The 14887-nt window shown below is 41.0% G+C and overlaps 1 protein-coding gene across 1 annotated transcript in view; it reads left to right on the plus strand.

The window, feature by feature from the left end:
• The window catches only part of loxhd1a (lipoxygenase homology PLAT domains 1a), a 287997-nt gene that overhangs the window by 35179 nt on the left and 237931 nt on the right, over positions 1-14887 (plus strand). The window contains exons 5-6 of the mRNA XM_041183529.1: positions 8500-8673; positions 12057-12231. Coding sequence (XP_041039463.1) covers positions 8500-8673; positions 12057-12231 — 349 coding nt within the window. The remainder of the gene's footprint in view (positions 1-8499; positions 8674-12056; positions 12232-14887) is intronic.

A 14887-nucleotide genomic window follows, 5' to 3' on the forward strand; every position in this document is an offset into this window, starting at 1 on the left:
ATATTACTGCTTTATGATGCCCATTCAGTCTCATTCTAATGACACCATGCAACTTTTCTACATCATCCAAATAATTCAAGACTACATTACTTCCTTCAGACTTGATTTCTACAAGACTTTCGAGCTGTCTAACTTTTACAGGGCTATTTACTTTTGACTTATTTAGATTTTCTTCAGGATTGACTGTAACAAGATCCTCTGTGCAATTGACTTCTAAAGGATTCCTCTGAAAATTTTCATTTACATTTAGGCACTCGACAGCACTCCTTTCAGGTATGGCTTTCACAGCATTGCCCTGAGGTTTGATTTCCACTGGACTCCCATGGGGTCTCATTCCCATGGGGTTATCTAGATTTGAATAATTCAGGTCATCATGAAAAATGTCTTCATACCTTACTGTGGTCAGACGATTACAGGAACTGACTGCTACAAGGCTCTCATGAGTACTAAGTTGTGAAGTATTTATAATGACCCTGAAGCCTACAGAACTATCCTGGGATTGGATGTCTGTGAGACTCTGTAACTCTATGTTTTCCAGGCTGTTCCCAGAATTCACATCTGATCTGACTGTTACAGGATTCCCATGGATCCAAGAATCCGTAGAACCAATGAAATTTGGCTCCTGTAGGTTATCTTCAGGAATTGCCTGATAACTGGAAATTGCCAGACTCTCTTCAAGAATTACATCTAAGGAACTCCGTTGAGATTCAACTCCAACAAGATTCATTGGATGTTTTACATGATTACCCCAATCTGAGATCCTCAGGTCTTCTCCAGTACTCTCCTCATGTAGTGTTGTAATAGGACAGTCATGAGTTGTGACTGCTGTGGGATCATTATAGGATCTAACAGGTGCCTCATAGTGTCCAACTCGTAAAGAATTCGTAATAGGTTGGACATCCACTGGACTCCCTTGGAATCTGTTTGATACAGTACCGTGCAATTTTAAATTTTCTGTGTCATCCTTTGAACTCCAGTGATGTCTCAGGTCTATAGGAAACTTCTGAGTTTCGATTGCTACTGGATTTATTTCCCTCATGAATTCTTGTGTAGAATATTCTTGGTCTGTCACTGCACACCTTTGAGCTCTGACTTCCATTGGTTGTGTTTCAGTCTTGATTTCTGAAGGACTCCCATGAAATCTGACATCTGCCAAAATATCTTCGCTTGACTTCCTTAAGTAGTTTTCAGGATTCACAAGGGACCTGATAGCTTCATGGCTCTTTTCAGGTGTAACCTTTGGATCTCTATGTTCACATTTTACAGCCAGAGTGTCAGTCTGAGGCAGGATTTCTGTGGTTCTCCAATAGGCTTCTGTTTTTGCAAGACTCCCTTGGGTTCTCATTGCTCCTGAAGTATCCATGTTTGCATTATTCAGGTCATCTTGAGGAGTCCCTACTGGTGTTATAGAACTGTTACAGGAACTGACCATTGCAAGGTTATACAGATTTGAGTTCTGCATGTCACTCTTCAGATATTGTTGTGATTTAACTACCACAGGAGTCTCCCAAGATACGTGTGCTTTAGGTCCCTCTTCAAGCTTACCTTCTGTTGGCCTCCCATAGAGTTCAGCCTCTAATAGACCTTGTGTTTTTGATATCATCGGATCTTCATTAAAACTAGTATATAGCATATCTAAAATAGGACAACAAGCTGTTGCAGGACTACCCATAATTGACTCTTTTAGGTTATTTTCAAGACTGACTAGAGACCTACCTTCTCCATAAACACCCTGAGAGCCAAAGGTTCTGAGATCCCATTCAGAATTCGCCACAGGAAGAATCATGTTGGAATTGATGTTTAAAGGACTGCTCACATATATGTTCGTCAGGTTTTGTCTAGAACAATTTTCTGGGTTGACTGTTAAATCACTCCCCTGTGGCTTAATTGCTGCATAAGTATTGAGATTTGAATTCCTCACATCTTCCCCAGGACTCCAGTGAGATCTGACGGTTGTGACACTGCTTTCAGTCCTGACTGATTCTGGTCCCTTTTCAGATCTGACTATTATATGATCCTTATTGAGTTCAGTTCTGAAAAGACTCTCATAATGTTTCATTGCCAGAAGACTATCCAGATTGTGAATCTTCAGGACTTCTCCAGGAATTTCTGCATACCTGGCTGCCATAAAACTACCGTGGGCTCTGTCTGCTGCAGTACTCTCTTTGGGCTTGACTTTTATAGGATAATCTAAAGTTGGCATCTTTAGATCATCATCAGGATTCCAGTGAACAACAGGGCTCTGAGGCTGAACTGCTCTTAGATGTCCCTCAGGTTTTACTTCTACAGAACTCCTATGAAATTTGTCTTCTACAAGACTTCCATGCAGCCTTGATTCTATTGGACACCAGTGGGGCTTTGTTTCTATTGGATTTCCAGTAAACCATGTTTCGATTGAACTTCCATGGGACCATGTTTCCATAGAATTTCCATGGGATCTTGTTTCTATTGGCCACCAGTGGGGTCTTGTTTTCGTGGAACTTCCATGAGGCCTTGTTTCCGTGGAACTTCCATGGGGCCTTGTTTCCATGGAACTTCCATGGGATCTTGTTTCTATTGGACTTCCAGTGAACCTTGTTTCTATTGGCCACCAGTGGGGCCTTGTTTCCATTGAACTTCCAGTGAACCTTGTTTCTATTGGACACCAGTGGGGCCTTGTTTCCATTGAATTTCCATGGGGTCTTGTTTCCATGGAACTTCCATGGGACCTTGTTTCTACTGGACTTCCAGAGAACCTTGTTTCTATTGGACACCAGTGGGGCCTTGTTTCCATTGAATTTCTATAGGATCTTGTTTCTATCGAACTTCCATGGGATCTTATTTCTACTGGACTTCCATAGGAACTTGTTTCTAGTGGATCTTGATTAAGACTTGTTTCTATTGGACAATGGAGCCTTGTTTCTATTGGACAACAGCGGGGCCTTGTTTCTGTTGAACTTCCATGGGATCTTATTTCTACTGGACTCCCATAGGAACTTGTTTCTAGTGGATCTTGATTAAGCCTTGTTTCTATTGGACAATGGAGCCTTGTTTCTATTGGACAACAGCAGGGCCTTGTTTCTGTTGAACTTCCATGGGATCTTATTTCTACTGGACTCCCATATGAACTTGTTTCTAGTGGATCTTGATTAAGCCTTGTTTCTATTGGACAACAACGGAGCCTTGTTTCTATTGGACAACAGCAGGGCCTTGTTTCTATTGAACTTCCATGGTAGCTTGTTTCTAGTGGACTTCCTTGGGGCCTAACCTCACCACACCTCCCATGGGGCCTGTGTTTTATCGGACTCCCATTGGGACTGGTTTTTATTTTATTGTCATGTGGCCCAGTTCCCTTTCGACTTCCATGGTACATGACTTCTTCAGAACTCCCACTATATTTTACTGCTATAGGATTCCCTTGGGGTGTGACTACTGCAGGGTTATCCAGATTTGACTTCATTAGCATCTGTGGTATTTTGCTCTTGAATTCTTCTGCTTTGTTTCAGAACTTGTGTTAGGTCTAACAGCAGGAACATTGTTCAAACTTAACTCCATGATATCTTTTTGATGAACCCCATTGAGGTTTGCTGAGGTTCACTGAGGCTTTACTTCCAAGGGGATCACTTCAATATTAGCTTCTTTGGTACTTCCATGAGAACTGATTACCCACAGAGCATTTTTAGTCTCAACTCTAGAACACCCTATGCAAATAATTGCACTTTGATTCCTGTGGGAGACCCATGGAGTCTGACTTTTTCAAATCGTCTTCAGGTCTTCTTTTGGTCTAACTTTTACATGATTCCTTTCAATCAGATCTGCAGATACAAACATCAGATGAAACTGTGTGTTTCATGTGGCAAGCCCAGCTTTTTATAGCTCCTCCCCATCTCAATTGTGACAGGAGTGAGAACACAGTTGCTATGGTTACATGACTGTTAAAACCTACAGCTTTTATCAACGTCCTCTTGAATGGAAGACTTCACATTAGAGGGTACACAAAATATGATGAGGAATAATCTCTAGGGGAAAAATAGTAAAGGCTGGGACATGAGTTGACTATTAGAAGGGAAACATATTGTATGCTCAATATAGTATCCTCTTGAACAGATAGTCAATACTATAATAATAAATGGGATTAGGGATAGAGTGGTTAATGTTTCTTGCACAGCAGGTCTGTTTAAGATCAGACTGCTACAAACTTAATGGCCCTGATCTTAACTCATGGCAGGAGCTGAGTCTTACATCAAACCATCCTAACCTTAGTGTCAGACCTGGGAGATCTTAACTCATGAGTTTTATCTGCATGTGCCCTGAGCCAGTCCTCCTCCCTGGCTGAGAAATAAATAATGTCAGGACACAAAGGAGAACTCCTCTACCCTTCTTCGAAATATTACCATGGAATCATTTAGTCCACCTGGTGGAGCAGTTTAAAATCTCTTTTGAAAGACGGCAGCTCTGCCAGTATAGCACTCTCTCAGTTCTGCCATAGCGTCAGCCTAGATTTTGCACTCAATTCCCTGACATGGAACATGAATCTGCAACCTTCTGATTCAGAGATGACAGCACTATCAACTGAGCCAATATTTTTCTGCGGCAGGCAAGGAACTAAGAGTCATTGCCATTCCTGCTGGGGGAAAGGGAAACAAAATTGAGATCAGGGCAGCAAAGCACCAACAAAATTCACCACCTGATTTTACAGGAAATGAAAAGCAGACTGTGGCAGGAAGGGATAGAGACTAAAATCTAACAGTAAATCAACAATGAAATTAGAGGTTATAAAAAAGATAAAAGAGTAAAACTAAAAGCTCTGTATCTGAATGCATGTAGCATTCGAAAAAAACAGATGAACTGAGAGCGCATATAGAAATAAATAATTACAATTTGATAACCATTACAGAGACATGGCTGCAGGAGGACATGGATTGGGACCTGAATATTGAAGGATACAGAATATTTAGGAAGGACAGGAAGTGAGAAAAAGGTGGAGGGGTGGGTCTGGTAGTTAATGATGATATTAGCATAATAGAAAGGGATGACCTAAGTTCAGGAAACCAGGATGTGCAAACAGTTTGGGTAGTGATGAGAAATGGTAAAGGCAAGAAGTGACTTGTGGGAGTTGTACACAGGCCCCCTAACAGTAACCATATAGTAGGGTTGAGCATAAAGGAAGAAATTATTGGAACTTGTCAGAAAGGCACAGTGATAATCATGGGAGATTTTAATTTACATATAGCCTGGAAAGGTCAGATAGGCAAAGATAACCTAGATGAGGAATACATTGAATATTTTCGGGACGGTATCTTAGAACAACATGTTCTGGAGCCAACCAGAGAGCAGGCTAGACTAGACCTGGTATTGCACAATGAGATTAATTAATAATCTCATAGTAAAGGTGCCTCCATAATATAATTTAATTTTATGTTCTGTTTGAGGGAGAGAAGAGTAGGTCTGAGACTAAGTTTTTAAACTTAAATAAGGGCAGTTATGAGGGCCTGAGCTGGCTAAAGTGAATTGGCAAATTAGGTTAAAGTATAGATCAATAGAAATGCAGTGGTTAATATTTAAGGGGATATTTCAGAATGGAAAGAATAGATACATTCCAACGATTAATAAAAAGTCCAAGGGATGGACACACCATCTGTGGTTGACTAGAAAGGTTAAAGATAGTATCAAACTTAAAGAAAAAGCATATAATTGTGCAAAGATAGGTAGAAGGCCAGACGATTGGACAGAATATAAGGAACAGCAAAGAATGACTAAAAGACTAATAAGGATGGAAAAATTAGAGTATGAGAGAAAGCAAGCCAGAAATATAAAAACAGGTAATAAGAGTTTCCATAATTATTTTAAAAAGAAAAGAGTTAACAAAGAGAGCATTGATCCTATAGAAAGTGAGCCTGGAGAATTGATAATGGAAAAAGGGAGATGGCAGATGAATTGAACTGGTATTTTGCATTGGTTTTCACGATAGAAGATACAAGTAACATCCCAGAAGCAGCTATAAACCAGGAAATTAAAGTGGGGAAGAAAGTCAGGAAAATTACAGTCACCAGAGAATTGGTACTGAATAAATTATTGGAGCTGCAGACTGACAAGAGCCAGGGTCATGATGGACTTCATCCTAGGGTCTTAAAAGAACTGTCTAGTGAGATAGTTGATGCATTGGTTTTAATTTTCCCAAACTCCCTAGATTCGGGGAAGGTCCCATTAGATTGGAAGATGGCAAATGTAACTTCATTATTCAAAAAGGGAAGGAGACAGAAAGCAGGAAACTACAGGCCAGTTAGCTTAATATCTGTTGTAGGGAAAATGTTAGAAGCTATTATTAAAGAAGTTATAGCAGGGCACTTGGATAAGCTCAAGGTGATCAGGCAGAGACAACTTAGTTCTGTGAAAGGGAAATTGTGTTTCACCAACTTAGTGGAGCTCTTTGAGGAAGTAACATGTGGAAAAACGGGAACCAGTATATGTACTGTACTTAGATTTCCAGAAGGCATTTGATAAAGTGCCACATAAAAGGTTATTGCAGAGAATAAAAGCTCATGGTATAGGGGGTAACATATTGGCATGGATAGAAGATTGGCTGGCTAACAGGAAGCAGAGAGTAGGCATAAATGGGTTTTTTTCAGGTTGGCAAGATATAATGAGTGGCGGCCATGGGGATCAGTGCTGGGACCTCAACTGTTTACAATTTATATAAATGACTTGGATGAAGGGATTGAAAGGATGATTGCCAAATTTGCTGATGACTCAAAGATAGGTAGGAAAATAAATTGTGCAGAGGACAAAAGGGGGCCACAAACAGATATAGATAATGTGAGTGGGAAAAGATCTGGTAGATGGAGTATCATGTGGGAAAATGTGAAATTGTCCATTTTGGCAGGAACAATAAAAGAGAAGCATATTATCTAAATGGTGAGCGATTGTAGAGCTATGAGGTGCAGAGGGATCTGGGTGCCCTAGTGTATGAATCACAAAAAGCTAGTATGCAAGTACAGCAAGTATTTAGGAAAGTTAATAGAATTAACGAATTAATAGAATTTTTGCGAGGGAGATTGAATACAAAAGTAGGGAGGTTATGCTTCAGTTGTACAGGGCACTAGTGAGACCACATTTGGAGCATCGTGTACAGTATTGGTCACCTTATTTAAGGAAGGATGTAAATGTGTTGGAAGCAGTTCAGAGAAGGTTTACCAGACTAATACCTGGAATGGGTGGGTTGTCTTATGAGGAAAGGTTGGACAGACTAGGCTTGTATCCGCTGGAGTTTAGAAGAGTAAGAGGCAACTTGATTGAAACATACAAGATCCTGAGGGGACTTGACAGGGTGGATGTGGAGAGGATGTTTCCCCTTGTGGGAGAATCTAGAACTAGGGGTCACTGTTTAAAAATAAGGGCTCCTCCATTTAAAACAGTGATGAGTCAAATTTTTTTCATTTAGAAGGTCGTGAGTCTTTGGAACTCTCTTACTGAGAAGGTGGTGGAAGCAGAGCCTTTTGGTCTGGATTTTGCCGTTGGCGAGCAGGGGGTGGGGCCCGCTCACCGACAGCAAAATGACGTGGGATGACATTAGGGAGAACCCCTGTTGTCATCCTGCCCCATTTAAATTTTCAGGAAGGTGGGGGCACAGTGAGATCAGCTGTCCGCCCGCCGACCTGTCGATGGCCAATTGAGGCCATTGACAGGATAATTAAAACAATTAAAGGCCCTGCCCATCCAACCTTAAGGCTGGCCGGCAGGCCAGGAGCCCCGGAGGGCTTCTGAAAAAACATGAAACCCCAACCATGTCTGTTTTTAAAAAACTTTAATGAAGTTTTAGTGAAATTTATTAACATGTCCCATCTCGTGTGACATTGTCACATGAGGGGGACATGTTAAGGATTTTTTTTCTATTTTTAATGTGTATACAGCTGGCAGCGATCTCCCTGAGGCAGCACTTAGCCTCAGGGAGATGTGAGCTCTTTCATGCACATGCGTGAAAGAGCGCACTCTCGCTTTTGGGGAATCCCCCACCCCAGCCCACACAGGAAGCGCCTAAAGCTTCCTGGTGGATGTCACGCAGGGCAGGCCTTAATTGACCCGTCCACTTGAAATGACGGCGGGGCCCATTTCTCCAGCGGGGATCGGCTCCCCGCCCGCCCGACAGGCAGAAAATTCTGCCCTTTGAATATTTTTAGGCAGACGTGGATAGATTCTTTGTAAGCAGGGGGGGTGATAGGTTATCAGCAGTAAGTGGGATGCAGATTTCAGGTTACTATCAGATCAGCCATGATGTTATTAAATGGCGGAGCAGGCTCAAGGGGCTGAATGGCCTACTCCTGTCCCTTGTTCATATGTTCGTACCCACAGAATGATAGATGAAGATCCAACTCCAAAATTGATGAGAGACAGATTTCTTGGTATAAAAAAATGTAGATAAGGGCTCTGTTAAATACTAAAAACAGCTAACAGAGGGAGAGTGAGCATTATTCAAACCTCTTGGGAATTGGGAATGACAACTAATTGTGTTCCATCTGTTAGGTTTTTTTACAAATGAAGGGATCCAAAGGAAAAATTAACAAGAAACATCTGTGCAAGAAGTTGGTGTCGAGAAAATCTGACATGCCTGTAGCATTTCAGTTTGGAAAAGGATCATCTCACACATTTAAAGTCTATGGACCGGAAATTGGGGAGCTCCAGAACATCATATTAGAGGTATCAGCATAGAACACACTTATCTCACAATGATTAACTGATCAAATAGTTGTAATCTTTGTTTGAATTTGCTCAATTGAACCCTGTGGTCATTGCTCATAGTGGCCAGGACTTTGGGAATAGTGTGCCATATCTGAAATCGTAACTGGAACGGTGTGCCACTTCTCTCTTTGCTGTATCCCACGTGACTGTTATTAAAATTCTTAAGCGCCAATGGTGTACGTGCAAAACACATGTGGTTTAGCAGCAGGGGAAGCTTTTCATTGGTAGATTCTGCCATCAGCTGACAATACTGCAACTTCGAAAAAGCTTTCTCAACTAAAAAGGGAAGCTCTGCTTCATGACTTCAGCCTTGCTGCCAAAAGCTAGTGCCCAGCTTCTACGGTGCCTTCCCTGGATGGCTGGACCCTGACCAGCCTCTCCTCTCTTTAGGACCATTCCTCTTAAAGTGCTGTGCCCAGAATTGAGCTGCAGCTCTCACCTAACCAGCATTTTATAAAAATTTAGTTTAACTTCCTTACTTTTGTGTGCCGAAGAAGTTATATTGGATTCAAAACATTAACTCTGTTTCTCCCTCCACAGATGCTACCAGACCCACTGAGTTTTCCTAGCACTTTGGTTTTCATTTCTTACTTTTATACTTTATTAATAAAACCAAGGATCCCATATGTTTTTTTCAAAAGCCTTCTCAATTTGGCTTACAAAGATTTTGTACATAAACCCCCATTTAGGACCTCCATGTGACAGAAGAGACTTGCACCCCATCATTGTGAGATTCCTTTGAACTCTGAGCCCGAAAGTGAAATGCTAGTGTACATGCCGTACACTTCTAACTTTTCCTTTTTCGGGCCTTTCTCTGAAATGCGTGCTTTAATCTTCTTCTCCTGAAGGTGGATGGAGGAGAAATTCAATTTTGTTTCGCTCATTTCCCAGGTATAAAACAAGGAAAACGTTACCAAGGTTGGGGCTGGGACCTCCTCTGTCCGACCTGCAGCAAAAGCTTGAGGGCAGCCATATTGGATCAGGCAACTTTTAGTCATCCAGGGCACCTATCTAAAATTGACATTGAGTTCATTATGCAAATTGTGATACTACTGCCTGGTTCTGCCACGCAAGCTTCATCCATTTTTTTTTAATTCATTCATGGGATGCGGACTTCATTGGCAAGGCCAGCACTCATTGCCCATCCTTCTGAAACTGAGTGGCTTACTTGGCTTTCTCAGAGGCCAGTTAGGGTCAACCGCATTGCTGAGGGTTTGGAATCACATGTAGGCCAGACCAGGTAAATGATGGCAGATTTCCTGCTCTGAAGAACATTAGTGAACTGGATGGGATTTACAACAATCCAACTGTTTCATATTCACCGTTACTGATGTTGGCTTTTATTCCAGAGCTGTTTAATTAATTGAGATTAACTTCCCCAGCTGCCATGGTGGGATTGTGAACTCATATCCCTGGATCATTAGTGCACTCCTCTGGATTTCCAGTCCAGTAACATAACCACTGTGCTATCATACCCTTCAAGCTACTGGGTCTTATGCAGCCTCACCACCTGTCCCCAAACAGGATCTTAATAGCTTAAGGCTGCAGAAAACTGGCCCCTAATACTGTGAAAATTTCTGTTTCTTTATTGTCAGAAGGTGCAAAAGTGCTGCTCCTGGAGCCACAAAAGGAGCTGCTGCCAGCCCAGGCTCGCACTGTCTCACAACAGCCTTCTCCCTTCCCCAGGTTCTAGCTAACGGCCGCTGCAGCAAAGCAGCAAATCCACGTTGCTGCAGATGGAACACGTGAGCTGCTTCCTGATGTCCAAATAACATCTGCAGCTCATTGGAGACGTGGCCTGATGCTGAAGTTAGCATCGGCCTACTGTTTGCACAGATTGGCACAAGAGTCAATCTCGCTGCCAAGTTGCTGCCCAGTTGGTATGCGGCTGTAATTTCTTGTCCTGTGACTCATACTGAGGTACAGTTACACTGATTTCAGAAACTATTCAATGCCTTGCCCTAAGCGACAATTGTGCTAGTACATGTTAGTACAATGAGTGTTGTCAAGCTATTTGACTCTACAGGAAACATCACACAGAGCTCAGTTCTGTCCTGCTCATATATGCACACTTCCAACAAGAATTACAAGAATTACAGCCAATAAGAGCAGGGAATATTCCTTTCTGGATCACTGAGGCCATTCACAATGTCTCCAACTATTAATCTAACACAGCACCATTCGGGAAGGAAATCTAGGAGCATCCAAGTATGTATAATTCCATACCACACCGTAAGGTGCCCTTACCAGCTGATCTAATGGAGTCTTTTACAATCCTGGACGAGACCCACAATTGTTATGATCTCGATAGTGACCAGTATTTTTTTTTAAGAATCCAAAATCAAAAGGAATAAAGCCTCAAGATTCAGGGTTAAATCAAAAGAATTTCATTACAGAAAAAGCAAAGAACATGAATACAAGTAAATACACTCTCTATGAGTCAGTTATGTTAAAAATAATAAAGAATAATGAACTCAGTTACTTATAATCTAAACCGAATGCTTTAAATCACATTGCCTTCTACACCCATTAGACCTCAGTCCCAATAAACTCAAGTCAGATACTTATCAAAAATTGGAGGATTAACCACTTGATCTGGGTACTGCTTCAATGATCCATATAAGGGTTGAGATTTATTGGGCCTTCTGTTTACTTCCAGCAAGGTTTCCCTTTCAAATCTCCTCCAACCATCCTATGGGTGCAAACTCCCCATTCAGCACAGGTATCTGCACCATCTTAAGTGTAGCCACCTCAAGCTAATTCTAATATTCTTTAACTCTGCATGGAAAATCTCTCTCTTCTCTCCCTCTCTCAGTTTAGCTATACCAGAGGTTAGGAATCCTATAGTTAACAAGAGGTTTAACCTCTTTCAGCCAACACACAAAATTCCAACTCAATTCTTTGAGAGAGGTTTTTTCTTTTCTGCAGACAGCTTGTTCTCTAAACTAAAACCGAAACTGCTTGAACACAGAATCACATTGCTATAATTAACTTATGTTGACCTTTTATTTCCTTCCATTGTTTTTCTCCAAGGTAACCTGGTCACATGATCATTTAATGGAAGCCAAGTGTTTTATCTTAGGCGAAAGAAACCTAGTTCTTAAAGGGACCAGCACACCAACATGAGAAATAGGCTTTTCCCCTCAAAAGCTCATGGGCCATCACAAATGACATCTCTTGGAACTGCGAGAACCCTACACTCTTTCACTCTGTGATATAACATATTAATACTCTCGCTAACTCCACCATTTCATCACCATATATAATTTTGTACAGTAGGGCTGCTCTGGTTATCTCCAGTATTAACTGCAAGGTTTTGTTTTCTTTTCTGACTACTCTAGCATGATGGTCTGGAAAAGCGGCAGGCATGGTATGTTGAAGAAGTTTCCATCATAAATACTGCTCGGAACAAGGCATGGAACATTCCCTGCAGAAGCTGGCTATCTCTATTTCACACAGATTGCCAGCTAAGCCGCACATTCTCTCCAGTCACCGGGAGACGTAATGACTACACTGGTTAGTAAGCAATAGTTATCCAGTATAATTAGTTATGAGTCTGAGTGTGCAACCTATAAGTCTCTATGCGAGACTGATGAGTAATCCATTTTTCAAGAATTCAGGTGAACAAGGTTGAGTGAATCAGCTTTAAATATATATGTGCTTTTTTGGGCCAAAAGTAAATTGGAATGTTTGTAAACAGAACACTTTGTTTTTAATTAGTAAAACAATTTTGGAACAGCAGATTTTAAAAACCTCTAGTTAAGTGATAAATGCACATTATTGCCTTAATAAAACATACAAACATACATACGAACATACGAAATAAGAGCAGAAGTAGGCCATTCTGTCCCTTGTTCCTGCTCTGTCATTCAATAAGATCATGGCTGATCTGTTTGGGTTTTGAATTCCATTTTCCTATCTACCCCCCGCTAACCTTTGATTCCCTTGTCTGACATGAATCTATTTACCTCTGCTTTAAAAATATTCAATGACCCCTCGTCCATCACCTTCTGAGGCAGAGAGTTCCAAACTTGCACAACACTCTGAGAACAAAATTTCCCCTGATCTCTGTCCTAAAAGGGAAACACCTAAGTTTAGAACAGTTCCCCTTAGTTCTGGACTCTCCCACAAAAGGAAACATCCTTTCCACGTCCACCTTGTCAAGACTGTTCAGGATCTTACATACTTCAATCGAGTCACCCCTCATTCTTCTAAACTCCAGGGGAAACAAGCCTAGTCTGTCCAACCTTTCCTCATAAAGCAACCCACTCATTCCAAGTATCAATCTAGTAAACCCCCTCTGAACCACCTCCAGTGGATTTACGTCCTTCCTTAAATAAGGAGATCAAAACTGCACACAGTATTTAAGATGTGGTCTCACTAATGCCCTTGTATAACTGAAGCATAACATCCTTACTTTTATGTTCAATTCCTCTCATAATAAAGAATAGCATTCCAATAACCTTCATAATTACTTGCTATGCCTGCATGCTAACTTTTTGTGACTCATGCACTAGAGCACCTAGATCCCTCTGCACCTCAGAATTATGCAGTTGTTCTCTTTTTAAGTAATACTCTGCTTTTTTACTTTTCTTGCCAGTGAACAACTTCGCATTTTCCCACATTATACTCCATCTGCAAGATTTTTGCCCATTCACTCAATCTATCTATATCTGTCTGCAACCTCCTTATGTCCTCTCCACAACATACTTTCCTACCTATCTTTGTGTCATCTGCAAATTTAGCTACCATGCCTTTGTTCCCCTCATGTAAGTCACTGCTATAAATTGTAAAAAGTTGAGGCCCCAGTACAGACCCCTGTGGGACTCGACTCATCACATTCTGTCAATCAGAAAAAGACCCATTTATGCATTTTCTCTGTTTTCTGCCAGCCAGCCAACTTTCTCTCCATGCTAATATGTTACCCCGTGCACCATGAGCTTTTATTTTCTGCAATAACCTTTGATGTGGCACCTTATCAAATGCCTTCTGGAAACCAAAGTACAGTACATCTGCAGGCTCCCCTTTAATCCACAGCACATGTTACTCCTAGAAAGAACTCCAATAAATTGATTAAACCTGAGGTCCCTTTCACAAAACCATGTTGACACTTCCTGATTGCCTTGAGTTTTTCTAAGTGCCCAGCTATAACCTCCTCAATGATTGATTCTAACACCCTCCCCCTGACAGACATCAAGCTAATTAGCCCATAGTTTGCTGTTTTCTGCCTCTGTCCCTTCTTGATAATTGGTATAATTGCTATTTTCCAGAATCTAGGGAATTTTGGAAAATTAACACCCAATGCATCTAATACCACATTAGCCACCCCTTTTAAGACTCTAGGATAAAGTCTATCAGGATCTGGAGACATGTCATCCCGTGGCTCCATCAGTTTGCTCAGTACTGCTTCCCTAGGGATTGTAATTTCACCCAGTTCCTTTCTACCTTCCACCTCCTGATTTACAGCTAATACTAGAATGTATTTTGTATTTTCTGTCATGAAGACAGAAGCAAAGTATTTGTTCATTTCATCCGTCATTTCCTTATTTTCAATTATTAGCTCCCCACTGTCACTTTCTAGAGGACCAACACTCACTTTACTTACTCTTTTCCTTTTTAAATACCTGAAGAAACTCATATTATCCGTTTTTACATTTCTAACTAGCTGCCTCTCATACTCTAACTGCTTTCTCCTAGTCATTCTCTGCCGTTCTTTATATTCTGACCAATCAAATGACCAGCCACTCATCTTTGCGCAGTTATATGCTTTTTCCTTATGTTTAATGCTTTCTTTAACTTCTTTACTTAACCACAGATGGTGGGTCCTCCCCTTAGGATTATTCTTTATAGTGGGAATATACTTATTCTGAGTATTCTGAAATATCCCTGTTATGATCCCAGTTGATGTCACTACTGGACAAGTCAGATCCCAGGGTGTAACCTGGCTTGATTGGTCCTAACTTTTATTTTTTTGTTTAGAAATGTGGAGGGCAGCTACTGAACAGAGTCAGCTGATGAACTTTTAACAAAAGAATAAAACATTTATTAACAAGAAAAAATGAACTATTACACTACTCCTTCACCCACAACAATACCTTTATAGATATATACAAGTTTGTAAGGGTAACACAAGGTATGAAATCTATCTTATATCCTAATCTTCACAGTAAAT

Source organism: Carcharodon carcharias, chromosome 1 (assembly GCF_017639515.1).
Source record: "Carcharodon carcharias isolate sCarCar2 chromosome 1, sCarCar2.pri, whole genome shotgun sequence".
Lineage (NCBI taxonomy): Eukaryota > Metazoa > Chordata > Chondrichthyes > Lamniformes > Lamnidae > Carcharodon > Carcharodon carcharias.